The sequence below is a fragment of the Micropterus salmoides genome, unplaced genomic scaffold (genome assembly GCF_014851395.1).
Source record: "Micropterus salmoides isolate LMB-PRFRI ecotype aquatic unplaced genomic scaffold, ASM1485139v1 Ms_hic_scaffold_6, whole genome shotgun sequence".
In the NCBI taxonomy this organism is placed as follows: Eukaryota; Metazoa; Chordata; class Actinopteri; order Centrarchiformes; family Centrarchidae; genus Micropterus; species Micropterus salmoides.
This window is the reverse complement of record NW_024044348.1, coordinates 2,605,557-2,622,031: the sequence shown is the minus strand read 5'-3', so window position 1 is coordinate 2,622,031 and position 16,475 is coordinate 2,605,557. Positions and strand designations below refer to the sequence as shown.

Here is a 16,475-nt window from a genome sequence, read left to right as displayed (position 1 = left end):
GGAGAAGGTAGGAATAGAACAGCCACACTCTGCAGATTGAAATAAAAACCTTTCTGTATTAGAAAACAGTTTACTGAAAGCCCGACTTCCCCAGGAATGCTTTATTACATGTTCAATTGTGTCATGTCCCGCAGCTCCTGAAGGCAACATCTCGCGTTGGTCAGAGGGACTGTTGCTATGGTAACTGCCGCGGCGGGAGCTAAAGTCACTTGTAGCTAACAAACAAACTTTAGTTTGAAACAAACTTTCTTCCCGAAAGTTTCTGAAATGGCGTCGAAAAACTTGGACCCTTTATCAGTTGAGGAACCTCCAGGAGGAGAAAAGGAGGAGCGGACAGGAGAGGAGAGAGGAGCCGGAGAGTGGAGCCAGGAGAGCCAGGTAAAAACTACGGCTAACGGCTAGCTAGGCGGCTAACGGCTAGCCCGACATGGTGCGTTCACTGACCGTCTTCATCAGTGAAGCAATGCAGGTTCTTTACTGTAGTAAAAGTACCAACTCTGTAAAAATACTCAATTACAAGTGAAAGTATTATCAGAAGAATGTGCTTAAAGTATCAAAGTAACTCAATGCAGCGAAGTGCCCGTTGTGAGCGTCGAATTTTACCTGAGACGTTCGTGCTGTGTGACTTAACGTTACCTGTATCGTTACATTAATGTTATTATCGTATTTTAGATTATTATTACTGATGCATTGATGTTCAAACAGCATTTTTATTGTGTTGGTTGAGGTGAGGCTCATCTTTAACTAGTTTATATTGTGCAGAAACAAACGTTAATGGTGATTTTCAGTGTGTATTAAAGTGATGATTATTTTGTTAGTCAATTTATTCTATATTAGAAGCAAAATTATCCAGAGATGAAATTGTCTAATCTGAGAGGCTGAAACCAGAAAATGTGTCAAAACAGTCCCTGATAATTTTTTTAATATATGACAAATAGACTAATTGATGATTAATTGATTGACTGATCGTTTAAGCTCAATTTACTGTAACTTGACTTTGTCAAGAAACAAAAGATGCCAGATAAATATGATGGTGTAGTATTTCTCTTCCCTGGAGTAAAAGCAACTGCAAGAGTCCTGAAACTGAAGTAAGTAAAATACAGACTGAAGTAACAGTGGTGGACAGTAACTAAGAACACTTACTCAAGTACTACTTAAGTACAAATGAGAGGTAATTCTACTTAAATTGAGGATTTTGTTTTCATGTCACTTTCTACTTTTACTCCACCACATCTCAGAGGGTCTCAGAGAAACTGTACTTTTTACTTCAGATCATTTATCTGACAGCTTCAGTTACATGAAGAGTTTATTAAATATGATGTTTGTTAAAAATTAATCTATCCAATAAATTATGTTTGTCATGTCAAGTATTTTAAAAAGCAGGTACTTAGTAGAAATTTAAATTTAAGACTTCTTTTAGTGCAGTAATGTTTAGCAAAGGTATTTGTACTTTTACTCAAGTAGAGGATCTGTGTACTTTGTCCACCACTGTTATAGAACTTGAGTAAATGTACTTGTTGGGCCTCATTATACATCAGAGGCTCGTCAAACGTTTGTAACAACAATACTTACTACAACCTTTTACCGTTTTGATATTAAGCAGTTAAATAGAATTAAGTAAAATGTGTTTATGGTGTTAATAGGAAGGAGTCTGTGTGCAGTGATGTGTTGGTGTGTCTGCAGGTTCCAGTGAAGGTGTTGCGAGCTCACAGCGACGCCGTCACCGCCGCTCGACTCTGCTTTAACAACCGCTGCGTCCTCAGCTGCTCCTCAGACCGCACCGCCATCCTCTGGGTAAACTCCTCCTACCTTAATTTATAGATTCAGTCTGTGCATCCTGTCCAGAGTCAGTCACACCTGCAGCTGTGCAACACGACAGTCTGATGGTCTCTGAGCAGCTCATGTGGAGCTGGTGGTGCCTTGCTTAAAAGCACTTTAGTGGCAGTTATAAATGAGCTTTCTTTATCTTTCTTCTCTACATGCTTTTGATACTCTAGGTGCATCTCAGGTCTCTTATTTGTCATCGCTTCTCGCTTGAATCGAAAGTCGTTCTGGTCGGCCGTTTCCCAGACAGAAGAGTGAAGACAGATAAGAGATTAAACTCAAGTTTTACATTTTATTTGTTTTCTGTTTCAACATCTAGTGAAAAATCTGTGTTCACTGCAGGTCTGAACAACAAAACAACTTTCTGCATTTAGTAGAAATAATTTTCTTTTCATGATGTTATTTCCCCCAGTAACTTTTATTATGGATGCAGTTAAAGTCGGAGAGTCTGTCTGTCCGCAAGAAACACTTTCTACATCATTTATCATCATTTCCATTCAGTCACATGTGAAGCTGATTATTCCTGGGCGTTCCTCAGTTACATCATTTCCCCCGAAACATTTAGCCTCATAAATCAAAAGACGCAATGATCATATTCCGGGTTGTTCAGTAATGACAACACTGACCCTGGGCCTCTGAGCACGACACAGTATAATTACAGATTTTACAGAGAGCCGTAGATTAGTACAAGTTGCAGGCTGCTCTTCATGTGCAGGTGTTTGTTAAACAGGTTACAGCTGCAGAGAGGAAACATGCTGCTCTGCACTGATAACTGTGAGTCTTTAGTATCGGCACAGTGCGGACACAAACTCCATCAACAGTCTCTACAGCTGTTAGACGCACTGACAGCTGCAATCAGCTGATCAGCTCTAGTTACCTGCCGCCTCATCACATCACGGACGTCACTTCACGTGTGACGCTTCACGTGTGACGCTTCAGAGGAAAAACATATGCCCTCGTTTCTTCTCTCCTCGTATGGTTTCCTTGCGTCTCTCCGTGCTTTCGTGGCGGGACGCACTAAGACACGAGGGAAACTTGTGCAGAGCTAGCTGTGATGCTAAGCTGAAGCCTGTCCTGTTGACCTTTGACCTGTGCAGGACGTGGAGAGCTGCAGACCTCTGAGGGTGTTTGATGGACTTCATAGTAAAACCATCACTGAGTGCGCTCTGATCCCAAACAGCAACAGGTGAGTCTCAGCTGACAGCAGCTGTTCACAGCCAGGATGCTTTACCTGGATCAGGTTATTATGGATCAATCCATGGAGCTCACAGGAGGCATTTAACTTATGATTGACAGATACGCTACTAGTACGTATTGATTTTATACGTCGGATCAGTTAGATCTGTTAGTCAGACAGAAACAGGATGAAACCAGATTAAAGTCCTGCTGTTGTCCTTCAGAGCTGAAGGTAAATGTAGAGTTTGTCCTGAGGGTGGCGCTAGAGGACAGGTCAGAGGGTTACCAAGACCTCGAACACCAGGACAAATATCAAAAGAGGATTTTTAATCCTGAAAATGATCATAAAAACAACCTCAGCCTGTGTGTCCGTCAGGGCGGTGACAGTCTCCTGGGACAAGAACATGGTGGCCGCGGACCTGGAGACGGGACAGACTCTGGTAACTCTTCTTCTTCTTCTTCTCTCCGTCTGTGGTGGTGGTCATCGAGCTTTCAGTTTGACTGCAGTGTTGAAGAATCACACTGTGTTTTATAGTTTAATAATGAGACCTGATGAACGTGATGCTTCGGGTTATTTTAGATGTTCACATTCAATTTCAAAAAGGAAATAAATAAAGTTTAGGAAAAAAAGAAAAAAAGTGTACATGTTCTGTAAATAGTAATACTGCAGTGTGGATACTAAAGGACAGTACTCACCCAGCCACAGCCGCTTCACCCTGCTGCCTTCTGGGAAGAGATATAGAAGCTTCTGCTGCCGCACCACCGGACTAAAGAGCAGCTTTTTTCCCCCCAAGCTTTCAGACTCTTAAACTGTAATTCATCCTCAGCACTGCTCCACTGATCATTGAATATTGTTTATTTCTGTTCCCATTTTATCAATATTAATGTATATTTTCTGCACATGTAGCAGAAGGGAGTTACAAACTCAACTTCACTGTATAAACTGTTAAAAATAAATGTACCTATCTAAGTAGAAATACAAGTAAAAGTCCTGTGTTCAGAATCAAGCATCAAAATATACTTAGAATACTTAGAAAAGTAAAAGTACTCAACACGCAGAATAACATACGATATTATTCGATTATAATTATTGATGCATTGATGTGTCACTTTTTATACTTTATCTGCTGGTCTTATGTTTACCCTGAATCTGCAAAGTAACTAAAGTTATCATTTAACTGTAGAACACCTAGAGTACTGTAGAGTACCTTAAAACTGTCCATAAGTACACTAAACCACTGCCGTACTGACACGATCAAACTATTTTAAATCATTTGTTGATTTATCGATTAATTAATTATTTAAGAAAAGCATAAATCCAGACTTTCTCTGGTGTCTCAGATTGCCAGTTCTTCTCTGTTTTGTATCACTGAACAAAGTAAAACGGACATTTTATGACATTAGTGATGAATCTAAGCGGTTAACAGACGAATTGATAATAGAAACATCTGTTAGTTGCAGCTGATTCTCCGTCCTGACAGTTCATGTTTTGATGGGAATAAGTACTGATATTGATTCTGGTCCTGGTCCTGCAGTGGCGGTGGAGGCAGGCCGGCCTGCTGACCTCCTGCAGCGCCTCGTCGGATGGCCGGCTGCTCGTCTGCGCTGCAGATCCACAGAACGGCGTTTACGTCAGCGACGCCGCCAGCGGACTGACGCTGCACCACGTCAGCGGTACGACAGCCAACTCACACCTCCTGGATCTTTAACTCCAGCGTTAGTTAGTGAAGGTGCGTTTGTTTCCCCTCCCAGATCACCACCGCTCCACCATCACACGGTGCCGGTTCGACCCTCAGAGCCAGCGGGTGGCGTCGGTGTCTGCAGACCGGAGCGTCAAACTGTGGGACCTGCTGGCTCAGAAGACCACCGTGTCCATCGACAGGTGAGGATCCGCCGCTTCCATTGCTTTTTGTTTGATTTGCCTCAACGTTATGGTGAGCAGGGCCGGATGAACTCACTAGAGGGCCCCTGGCCCTTACTGACCCCCAGCTCCTCTTTCCTCTCACTGTGCACTGTGATAATCTGCGAAGGGCTGAAACGGTTGAACAAGAAATTTGAATAATTCTTCTCTAAAAAGCAGCAATGCTTAGTTTAATCCAGGGGGTTTTAAAGTCTGAGACTGCGGGCCCCCTCAGGCAAAGACTGGGAATCTGCGCCGCCCAACAGCACAACGCACTCACGCTATGGACAAGAAGAAGACGGGATTTGATGGTGCAGATTGCAAAATGAAAGGAGAGAGAAAATAGCGAGGGAGGAAGAAGAGACAGGGAGAAAGACAGGAAGTGTCCAAAGTCTGGGATCGTCTGAAGCTAACAGGAAACAGAAGCTCTGTACAGCGAGTCTGCTGTAAAACAGAACCCGCCGACCACAACAGAACCACGGCGTCAGCATCTGAGCAGAAAGACCCGGTCTACGGACCCCAAACAAGGGAACGACATCCACCTGCCAGCTCCTCCTCACGCTGATGAACACTGATGATTCAAGATGATGTCTATGTGATGATGATGACGATGGTGTACGTCTGCCTCTCTAACATTTTTGATTTCTTCTTCTGTCTTGTTATTGTTGTTGTTGACGTTTCCCGTTTCTCTCAGTAACCACAGCAACGTCGTCTCTGACTGCTGCTTCACCAACAACGGGCACTTCCTGTGCACGGCATCATGGGATAAAAGTTTAAAGCTGTGGGACCTGCAGGCGGGAGGGTTTCGATCTCACGGCGGGACGTCGCTGCAGAGAGGCCACGAAGGCAGCGTGAGCTCCTGCAGCTTCTCGGCTGACGGTGAGCCCTCCGAGCAGCATCAGAGACGGGGTCGAGGTTCAGGTTCCTGTCCTCAGCTGACAGCTCAGACGCCCTCTGCGGCAGACGGCAGTCAGAGCTTTATATAGAGAAAGAAAACGGTAACGCTGTTTTACCGGCCCTGATACTTGGACGTGTCCTGGAAACGTGTAAATATCTCACTGTTGTTCAGTTAGTTGTCATTTTAAAGAGGTCTGCTCATTCATTCATCGACTCATAGTTTTATTGAGGCGTCGCACCAGAGCAGGTTTACATGGTTTCATTCTTACACTGCACATCGCCGCAGCTACTCTTTTCACCCTGTGTGTGCAACGCTCCGAGTGAAGCATCTCACTTCTATAAGATCTTTGTTGGGAGCTGCACATGTAATAAAACACTTCCTGTCATTTCACCGCAGCAAACCTGCTGGTGTCTGGCTCCTACGACAGGACTGTTGCACTCTGGGATATGTCCTCCCTCTGCCAGACTCTCATCCTGAAGGTGATTAAACTCTGCTGCAGTACGGATCACTCTGAAATAATGAAAGTGTTCTATTAGAGAGCTCAGCTCATGTTTTCTGCCGTCTCTGTTGCAGGGCCACAGTGATTGGGTGACTGATGTGTCAGTCAGCGCTGACAGGAAGTTGGTGGCCTCTGCCTCTAAGGTACCGGTCCCCTCAGTCCAGGTCCTTTCCATCATCGTGATCACTGTCGCGCTCATGATAAAGTTACAGACATGTTTGTTAGCACTGTGTCTTCAGAGATGGGACGTCTCCTGATGACCTGCTGAAATCTGAGCTTGACTTCTTGCAGTATTCCTTTTTTGGACCTGGAGAATGTTTTAAGTCTGAATGTGTGATGCCTGATGGGACCCAGGTGGACCAGGGGTCTCATTAATAAACGGTGCGTACGTACAAAACTGGGCTGGAAACGTGCGGACGCCACTTCCCAAGCAAAGGTTTTGATTTATAAAAAACAAACTTGAGGGGAGAATGTGCCGTAAGTAAACTCTGAACCACGCGTACGCACATAAAGAGGAGAAAAGAGAAACGGTGACTCACTATTACCTCTGAGTATTACAGGCTTACAGCCTTTCTAAATAATCAAAAACACGTTTGATTGATTTTCCCTGAAGTGCGCAATAAAAAAACATAATTTAAGATAATTTGCAGCCACAAAAAGAACCATGACTGAGGATAATAAACACAAATGGAGATTCTGTTTCTGCAAAAGAACGCCTCAAATATGTTGGACAGTTTAATCAGGAATCATTTAATTTATACTTGCATGCATTGAAATTTATTCTCAGAAATAAGGTGAATGGGAGGACAAATTATATTTAAATTGATGCCGTTGTCAGTGCGTCAGTCGAGCAAATACGAGAGCAGAGTTTCATGTATTGTTATCACATGTTCGTTTCCTCATCGAGCCAAAACGCTGAGCGCCAGCGGGTGGATGTGAAGCGCTGCTTGTAAAAAATAACTATTTATTGTCATTTACAACAAGTCATATTTCTTTTAACTCATCGCCAGCCTCGTTAAGTGAGTGCCGTGTTTGCGTAGCCTAAATAAATGTTTAAACACAAGTGGGAGGCATTTGGTTTCCTCTCTTTTCAAACGGGGGAATCCAGATTAGTACCTGGGTCGGCCCCTTCCTGCAGATCGGTTATAAATGACTCACCACTAAAGGAAAAAGCACTCGCAGAGATCTTTATATTCAGTTCAAGATTTGTTGCGGTCACTGAACTTTCCTCCTCTCGCATTCAAATACAGAACACCTCCCGAGCTGTCGCCCTTCCTCTGATTATAACGTGAGGAGGGCCTGAACAGGACGAGGAGCGGTCTGATATGATTTCCCAATATTTATATTTTTCAAACAATAAAAAGAAAGCGCCTTGTTGTCCGTAACAATAATAAATAATAATACCATCAACTACAGGTGGCATTTAACACATTGAAACATGTGTTAAGTGCAAATACTCTGTTGGTATCAGTGTCACTTTAAAGGTACTGGTTTTTGAAACCCAGCCCTGGTCTCCTCTGTCTCTGCAGGACAGGACGGTCCGGTTATGGAACACAGAGAACATGGAGGAAATCCCACAAGTCCTGGAGCGGAGGAGGACCGAAGGAACAGGAATTCACATCCTCAAGGTGAAAAACAATCCGTCATTTGTTTTGTCTGTTTAACTTTAGTTTCATCAATAAAAACTGTTATTGTTTCCAGTGTGAAGAGTGCGGGAAGCCGTTCCCCGTGTCCAGACTGCAGACCTCAGAGCTGCTGACCCGGTGCGTCTTCTGTCGACTCAAATCGCCCCCCGCATACCGACCGCAGCCTCCGCCTCTCATGTGACTTCCTGTCCAGGAGGTCAGAGGTCGGCCACAGAGCAGCAGCTGGTAGGGCGGGTGGGGTGGATACTGGCATTATGCAAACTACAAAAAACAATCTAAAGTCTTGCTGGCGTCCCCCAGAGGCTGCAGTGTTCATTACAGCCGCAGCATCATGTTAGCACTTGGTTGCAGCCCCCCCCAGTGGATGGACTCTCATCATCATCATGTCATCATCGAACAGCTGCAGCTAAATGTGTTGTTAGAAAGAAAGTGAGAATAAAAACAGATTTCACTTTCTGTTTAAATGACATTTTGCCTGAATTCAAGCAAATTTTTATTATTATAATTTGACATAAAGTACATCTGTAAACTCTTCAGAGAATTCAGGAAGCTTTTCCTCTCTGCGTCACAAACACTTGTGTGATCACATCTGTGAGATAGAAGCTACGTAAATGTCTCATCCTCAGACTAAACAAACAACGCCGTCCAGGTCACCTCTCGTTTTTGAGCACAAATCTTGTGTTTTTATGTTTTGTTATGGAGCACATACACTTTGCCTGAAGCTCCGGTTCCAAACAGTTAGTCAAGTATTCGTTGTTTAAGTATTTATCAGGCAGCCGGCAGTCTGCAGGGAAACATTATCATTTACACGCAACTAATTCCAGCTTCTCAAATGTGAGGGTTTGCTGCTTTTATCTATTTTATACCATCAACTGTTGGTCGGACAAAAAGTGTGCAGGCTTATTTTGGTTAAATGTGATCGACATTTTTATAGACTTAAAGGTCCTCCTGGGAGCACGAACCTCACGACCATCTATCATTAGGTTTTGGTATTTCTAGTGTCCATGTGGAAAGTTTGTCCTGAGGAAAGGTCCGCAGGGTTTGTCCTCTGGGGACCGTGAATGTCCATCAGTCTGAGCAGCAGGTTGTGTCGGACAGAAGACGTGCTCATCGCCGTCTTTTAGAAGAGCGTCTGTGTTGGATCATCAGAAGACGCTCTGCAGCAGACAGTGGCAGCCGCAGCCGGCCGGACACTCGTCCTGCCGGCGGAACCAGTCCATCATGTGGCTGGTGTGTCCGCCGTGACCACAGCTGAGGCAGAAGTTGGAGGAGCCGCGGACGGCCACGTGGCAGATGGCGCACTGGAAGGTCAGACGCTTACAGACGGCACTGCGTCCCACGAGCCTGAGTGCGGCAGTGACAGCAGTACACGCCGAACTCTGCAGGGAGACAACACACGGGGTTAAATTAAGGCTGGGCAATAAAACGATAATTATCGCAATATAAGTTTCCTCAATATCAATATAGTTAATGTTCAATATATCGTCAACAAATATTTGGTTTAATTCAGAACATGAACAAATTTGCAGTTAATTTTTTCGTTAAAATATTTATTTTGTTGCGGAAAAGGGACTGAAAAAAGATTTACTAATATACTAGTGTTATATACTAGTTTTGAATATTCTCCCTCAGTTTTGTTAAGTGATTCACTGTTAAGCATCAAGTGTTTCTCCCATTCTGACCACAAAGAAAAGTTTAACCACATAATTAACCATCTGGTTGCTTAAATTTTCATTCAGGAGCAAAAATCTGCCTTTAAACGTATCGCCCAGCCCTAGTTAAATAACAGACCAGGTTCAGATCGGGTTCATCAGGCACTTAATAACAATCTGTTCATCCAGACTAGAGCCCAGCGATCAGCTGTTCTTCTGTTCACTACGTGAGACTCATCACTATATAGTGAGCTCGCCATTTTGTAGTGCTGTCCGAATGTATAGTGAGAGTTATTATACCCTATTTAGTCCACTCAATGTATCCCAGAATGCATTTTGAAAAGTAGAGTACAACCGATGGTCACTAACCAAGCCCTACATACCATCATGCATTGCGCTGATAGAAAAGACTGATTGTCCGACGGCAATGACGTAATTAACGAACGATCGGAGTAGTGTCCGAAAGTGTTGTTTTAATATAGTGAGCTCACTATATAGCGCTCGACATACAACTCCCTGGATCAGAGTTGATGGAGAACCGATTGGTTCTGATCTGGTTTTCCCGCTGATGTCCTTTCGGCTGCTCTGCCTCCACTTTAGGTGATTTACAGAGTTATGTTACAGGTCACTGTAGCTGCTAACAGCAGCTGCTGCTAGCTACCCAGTTGCTGTGCAGCTAGCTGTCCTGTTGCTGATTCTGCCCGGCTTGGTATGTTGTTGTTGTTGTTGTTGGGGATGGTGCATTGGATAAGACACATGCCTCTAGTGTGAGAGACCCCGGTTCAGTCCCCCACTGTGACACATCTAGCGCTTGTTGGCATTCGCCCGTTTTCCCGGGGTCTTTTGGGTGTGAGAAATTTACATGTTTGAAGAAACTTAGGAGATCAGTCCTATACAACTCTTTTTATTCAGCTATTCCAAGGGAAACACAGTTTTCCATCTAAGACACCTTTAACAATCAGCAGCTGTCTGCAGAGTAACGTACCGATGCCTTTGTGGGTTCAGGAGGGCAGGAGGCGAACTTCAGCACGTCGGCCCTTTTCTCCCTCAGACCCCAGCGGTACAAGATTTCTCCGTAACACTTCTTGAAGTCGTCAAACTGCAGCGTGTTGGCGGGGTCCAGCAGTCTGCAGGGGGTAAAGGAAGTGACATCGGAGTTGTGTTCACGACACACAGACCAATCACAGCAGTTCTTTTACGTTTAATGATAGTTTCGCACACGACTTGACAGAGGATTCTTACTTTACTATGAAACAAGTTAACATAGCGCAGTCCTGCTCCAGCCAAACTCCATTCAGAAAACAAGCATTTTAAAAGTTGTTTGCTTGTCATCTAACTGACCGACCTGATAAAGCACAACTTAATACTTTTAACAAAGCAGCATCATGATGTCGTTATTTCTGCATCAGTTTGATCCGTTTATTGTAACTAAATCACAGAAAGATGTTTATTTTGAGTTCATACAGCTGTAGTAATATTCTCGTTGTGTTTATTAACATTGTGTTGCCAACACACTCGTCAAACTCAGGTGACAAACGCGATGGGAATTTGGAAATTTGCGTGGAACCGGCGTGACGTCACCTCTTGTTCATGTCGTGCTGCTCTCGCTCTCGTTCCCGAGGGTCTGTGTAACCCTGGTTACCATAGCGATAGTCATCAGGGGAGGGTTCACCCCAGGGGTTGACGTGCTCAGAATCTCTACCTGCGGACGACAACAAAAACCCCCATCTGATTGGCTGGATGGAGTCCAAACACGGACGGTAACACAGCGCAGCAGTAATGCGGCGGCCGGCGTCCGCGAGTCTCACCTGCGTTCCAGGTGGTCGTGGTGATGGAGTCCGAGGTGCTGGAGCACGAGCCCGAGGTGACGGAGCTGGACGTGTAACTGGGCTGAGACAGTAACAGACACTTAATTACATCACCGTGTATCATCATCACGTTCCTGCTGTATTTGTGTTATAAATAGGAACCTGAACTGTTTTATTATAATATTTCAAGTGATCACGATTAGTTTTTCTGGTTCCTGGCAGGACGGTTTAAAAGCTGTTAAACAAAGACAAAAAATTAATTCATAGTGAGTCACTTTAAAAATGGACTCCAGAAAGTCACTCAGCAGACGAGCAAGTTCATTCAGCTCCGATTCTTCTCTCTGTGAGTCAGGTGATCGCTTGGTCCCTAAAATGTCGACACGGTTTCTTAAACATCCCGTTTTCAACAGAGCGAGTCAGGACTTACGTATCGCGAGTGGTGCGGGGGGAAGATGGAGGAGCGTGACGCCTGCTGTCCGTACAGAGAGTAACAGTCTGCAGGAGGCTGAGCTCTGAACACGCTGCACAACATGGCCAGAGTCTGCACGTCGCTCATCTGACTGTAGTGATCCAGACTGAAAGGTTCAACACACACATATCTTATTTCACAGAGTCACACGTCCACCCTCGTTACGCAACACTTTTACATTCAAACTCGCTATTTCATAACTCCCAAATAAAATCTAGGCAACTCGCTATACAACAGAACAGCTGGAGCCTGTGTGGAAGCAGCCCACACACTTCTGCAACTGTTCAAAAAGGAGGACATACTGGCAAAATGTTAGTTTAGTTGTAATAATGTCCTGGGATATGAAATCCCAAGTACTTGTCCAGTGATGTATCTTGGTAATATTGAGAAGTATTACTCGCATCCAGTAAGAAAGTGGTCACAAGAAACTGAATGTAAACATCCCAAAACGGGAACAGAGGTTGGAAATTGTCCAGGAAAAATTGACACACCTCTTGAGAGTTGAAGAGATGGAACAGCGGATCATCTCCGGCAGATTGTTATTTTAGTTTGTAACTTATTTGCCGTAATTGTTTTGTCTATATTTATGTGAAAACTCAATAAAATTTAAGTTACAAAAAAAGCAAAAATCACAAATTAAAAACAAACACAAATAAAATACAATTAACCAAATTTACAAATAGTAGTATTAGCTAATAATATATTTTTCTGCTGTTATAGTAGATGTTATCATATTACTCTCTGTGTGTATTTGTACTGCTTGCTTTGTAATTTTAATTGCTTTTTTATCATTTATGTTTTTATTCCGTTTCCTAACTGCTTGTGTTTTACTTTTCTCTGCATGTGTTCTTATTTCTGTTGATCTGAATTAGTAAAAGTTGATCTAATATTATTTGAACACATTAACTACTGGCTGAAAAAGATATATATTTCTGAGGATTTACAGGCTGCTACGTGAAGCTTCAGCTCGCTCGGATTTAAACTCACAGAGTCTCCAGCAGTTGCCGTCCAAACGGGTGTCTGGCCCAGGGGGTCTCTGTGTCCGGGTCTGAGTCTGGACTCAGGTCCTGATCAGTCGCTGCAGACGCCAGGGCCCACACCTGTATATACACACACACACACACACACACACACACACACACACACACACACACACACACACACACACACACACACACACACACACACACACACACACACACACACACACACACACACAGGTGTGAGGGCCTCATATTGGTACCAATATTGATGATCAAACATACAGTACAGCAGAGAGCGGAGGTCCAGGTCCACAGAACAGACTAGAAGTTTGGATTCGTTTTATGGCGTTTACCCGCCGCCGGTACCAGCTCAGCTTGCCTCGCCTCGCTTTTGTTGGCCAGTTTTTTCATGGCCCTCTCAGCTGGGTTTCCATCTAATTGTCAAGTGAATTTTAAAAGTCGCAAAAAATAAAAACAATTGATTTAGGCACGTTTCCATCAGCAGGTCTGGAGCGAATAGCAAAGTGTAGTTTCTTCAGAAGTTGACGTTACGCATGGCTGTAACAAACATGAAGTAGGAAAAATTAAAGAATTTCCCCTCGGGGATCAATACAGTGATGATGCAGTGAATAAAGACTTTCTGCCCAATTGAAAACCAAAACCGGCGAGTAGAGTCGAGGTGAGCTGGGCTGGTACTGTCCTGTGGTAAAGGGACTTTTTGGTAAACGCAGCGCCACCTTCAGGAGAGCTGCTGTGAGGATTCAGAGGTACCTTCGCCACATCTCTGCGTCCGACTGTGAGCGCCGCTGCTGCGTTCTTCTTGCATGTTTCCTGGATGTCGTTCACGTTCAGTCTGAGCAGGACAGAAATCATCTAAATACATTGAAATATTACCCAAACACACAATTACACAGCAAGTATTTTGTTTGGTTTTTAGAATACTGCCGTTCTCACATGTAGATCTCCCCCAGAGCCTTGTGGACGGGCAGCAGACAGGAGATCTCCTGGATGATGACTTTCCCCGCCAGTTTGATGGGACGGTTGCCGTAGTCCGTCCCCTCGCTTCGTCTTAAACCGGCGGGATTTCTAACAGACAAGCAGAGAGACAGACAGACAGACAGGAGGAGGGAGACGGCAGCCCGGAGGAGACAAAGCACCACCTGATTAAAAGTGGTCTGGAAGACATAAATTACTATAAGAGGCTGTTCACCTGCGGGGCGCTGACTGATGCTGGACGGTTCCTACGAGCCGCTGTAACTGTAAAGGAAAATGTCCTTTTTTTTGGAGGGACTTTTTACAGTTAGTATTCAAATATGTTACGAGCATCGGGGCCTCAGCGCGGCCCCCGATGAATCGTAACGTTTGGGACACTTCACAGAGCAAACATTAGGTCGGATCGTTAGTGGTAAATCAGTGCTGGAACTCGTTCACCAGTGAGAGTCAGTCAGTCTGTGAGCGCTCGCAGTGTGAACACACGGTTAGTTTTCAGTTTAAACTCATCCGTCGCTTCAACAGCCAAATTACCTTAAAAAAAGTCTCAAATTAAGCTTGAAATTAAAATAAAAACAGCCGGAGTTCTGCGCTGGCTGTCACAGAAACATACCTGCTGTTAATTGTTAGTGAACAGTAAAGCTTCAGACGCCGACAGACAGGAAGTCAGGCAGCAGAGTTTGGAGTGAATTTGAATTTTGCTGTAATAATATTCTAGTCACTGCTGCTAAACGCTGCAGAGTCAACAGAAAACACTGAAAATGCTGAGTGCTAACGGTGCATTCAGGTGCTCCTCGATGGTCCTAATTCCCAAGTTGTGAAAAAAAACCTGGTGAATGGCGTCTCTGTCATCTGTAAGATTGAAATCCGTGCAGGATTTCTATCGCAAGAACAGCATAATGTTTTAACTCTTCAGCAAGATATAAGAAGCCACAACAAGTACATAAAGTTCAATGTGAGTTGTTTGAAGAAGCTGGCTCGGTGTTCCATGGATATCAAGGCAGAGGCTGAAGAGACCGAAGAAGACGAGGAGGAAGTGAGGAAAAGAAAAACAGACGAGCGAGACAAAGCGAGACTGGCTTTTACTGGCTGAGCTAAGAAACTGACGTGCTGCAGGATAGACGGCGAGCTGGCCTTCTTCCTGTTGGACTCGTCAGCAAACACTAAACAGCTGCTCGCTGTGTCTTGTGTTGCCGCACTTGCTTGATGTTTGGCAAAGTTGGTGACTTGCTAGTTTTAGATATTTAATCAGAACAAACGCATCTTACACCATGTTGCTTTGAAGTGAGCTAACTTTACGTTTGCGTTGGTTTTATGAATAAATAACTACATTCATCAGCCTGAGATTCAAGTAAACCAAAGAAACATAATCACATCGTCAAAATTCAAATTCAGGACACGTGATGTCAGTTCACTTTGTTAGTTACACAGATCTCAGTCCGTGTTAGTCGAGAGGACGCCGGCCAATCAGTGACATGCAAAAAAAACAACAACTGTTAAAATCCCAACGAGGAGAAACCCAGAGGAGGAGGAGGAGAGGGAGGGATGGACAGAGATCAGTACCGGCCAGTCATGGAGGGTTTGGACAGACCAGCGGCGGGATGCAGAGATTGGGAGCTTCTGATTGGAGGAGAATAGGATGAAGGAGTGACCCACAGCAGCATGGGGCGAGGTGATTGGCCAGAGAAAAAACATGAGAAACAATTAAAGAAAACAAACAGAAGCCCATCAGGGAGACAGCCAAGCTTCACTTTCCCAGGCACCACGAACTACCATCGGCTCAGCGCGTGTGCTGGGAATATGGACCGTGAAGGAGGCGGAGCTTCACTTTATCAGGACTTCTGCATGTTCACTCTCCTGTCAAAGCTCTGAGGTCGTCCGATCAGATGCCCCTCGATGTTCCCAGATCCAGGTTAAAGAACAAAAGTGGCCGAGCCTTTCGGTGGCGGACAGCGGCTTTACCTGTTCGAATTCAAACTGCTGAAGTGTTAAAGTTCTTGCTTAAGACTAGGCGTGTGTGGGGGGGTCTATACAGCAATATAGATTTGCGATATTTTACGTGGCAATATTGTATCAAGTAGTGCTGACCCCCAATAGTCGAAGATTTGATGCTTCGATGGGCGGAGCCTAATTCCACTGTCACTCACAGTCGAAGCTTTGCAGCGAAACAAGGATCACACCATTTTGGCGATATGGGGGTGCTCAACGTCTTCTCCCAAAACTTAATATACAGCCTGTTACGATATACATTTAAATGTTTAATGCTGTAAATAAACATGTAAAAAGAATAAAACTTTCAATAAATGTTTTTAAAAGTGCGTAAATGAATCCAAAATTGTAACCCAAACCCTGGGCGTCAGAGGAGCACTTGCTGAAGAGACGGAGCCCCGGCTTCACTGGTGTTGTGCAGAGTTGTCCGTTTATCACAGTTTATCAACCACATAAAGAATATTTTATCGTTTTTAAACAGCCGGCTACCTCAAATAGACCCGCGAGGAACCGCGACGTGCAGGCAGCTGTCGGCAGCACGTCAAAAACTCTGCACAAGACCGGTGAATGACAGGCGAGAGAGAGAGGAGAGAGAGAGAGAGACAGAAAAGGGTCTTCAAAAAGCCTCAGTTTAGCTGGAA

At 44.3% G+C, this 16,475-nt stretch overlaps 2 protein-coding genes across 2 annotated transcripts in view; one reads left to right on the top strand and one right to left on the bottom strand.

Moving 5' to 3' along the window:
• The first annotated feature begins 237 nt into the window (after positions 1-237).
• The window catches only part of LOC119890051 (WD repeat-containing protein 88-like), a 31,701-nt gene continuing 15,463 nt past the window's right edge, over positions 238-16,475 (top strand). The window contains exons 1-11 of the mRNA XM_038701075.1: positions 238-378; positions 1,684-1,794; positions 2,922-3,010; positions 3,377-3,440; positions 4,536-4,674; positions 4,753-4,882; positions 5,595-5,779; positions 6,195-6,277; positions 6,372-6,440; positions 7,827-7,925; positions 7,999-8,139. Of these exons, the coding sequence (XP_038557003.1) occupies positions 268-378; positions 1,684-1,794; positions 2,922-3,010; positions 3,377-3,440; positions 4,536-4,674; positions 4,753-4,882; positions 5,595-5,779; positions 6,195-6,277; positions 6,372-6,440; positions 7,827-7,925; positions 7,999-8,124 (1,206 nt within the window). The 5' untranslated portion in view covers positions 238-267 and the 3' untranslated portion in view covers positions 8,125-8,139. The remainder of the gene's footprint in view (positions 379-1,683; positions 1,795-2,921; positions 3,011-3,376; positions 3,441-4,535; positions 4,675-4,752; positions 4,883-5,594; positions 5,780-6,194; positions 6,278-6,371; positions 6,441-7,826; positions 7,926-7,998; positions 8,140-16,475) is intronic.
• Positions 10,539-15,509, bottom strand: LOC119890592 (GATOR complex protein WDR59-like). Its single transcript, XM_038701920.1, has 8 exons — positions 15,409-15,509; positions 13,810-13,941; positions 13,627-13,708; positions 12,860-12,972; positions 11,831-11,978; positions 11,404-11,485; positions 11,177-11,297; positions 10,539-10,722 (listed from the first exon to the last, which is right to left on the bottom strand). The coding sequence occupies exons 1-8, from the start codon at positions 15,507-15,509 to the stop codon at positions 10,554-10,556; spliced, it is 948 nt and encodes a 315-aa protein (XP_038557848.1). The 3' UTR covers positions 10,539-10,553.

Excerpts from the sequence above, each read along its gene's own strand:
- LOC119890592 (XM_038701920.1), bottom strand. The coding sequence starts at position 15,509 with ATGCTGCTGTGGGTCACTCCTTCATCCTATTCTCCTCCAATCAGAAGC. Across the intron at positions 12,973-13,626 it reads GACGCAGAGATGTGGCGAAG|GTGTGGGCCCTGGCGTCTGC; the intron begins GTACCTCTGAAT and ends GTGTATATACAG. Across the intron at positions 11,979-12,859 it reads CGGCAACTGCTGGAGACTCT|TCTGGATCACTACAGTCAGA; the intron begins GTGAGTTTAAAT and ends TGAACCTTTCAG.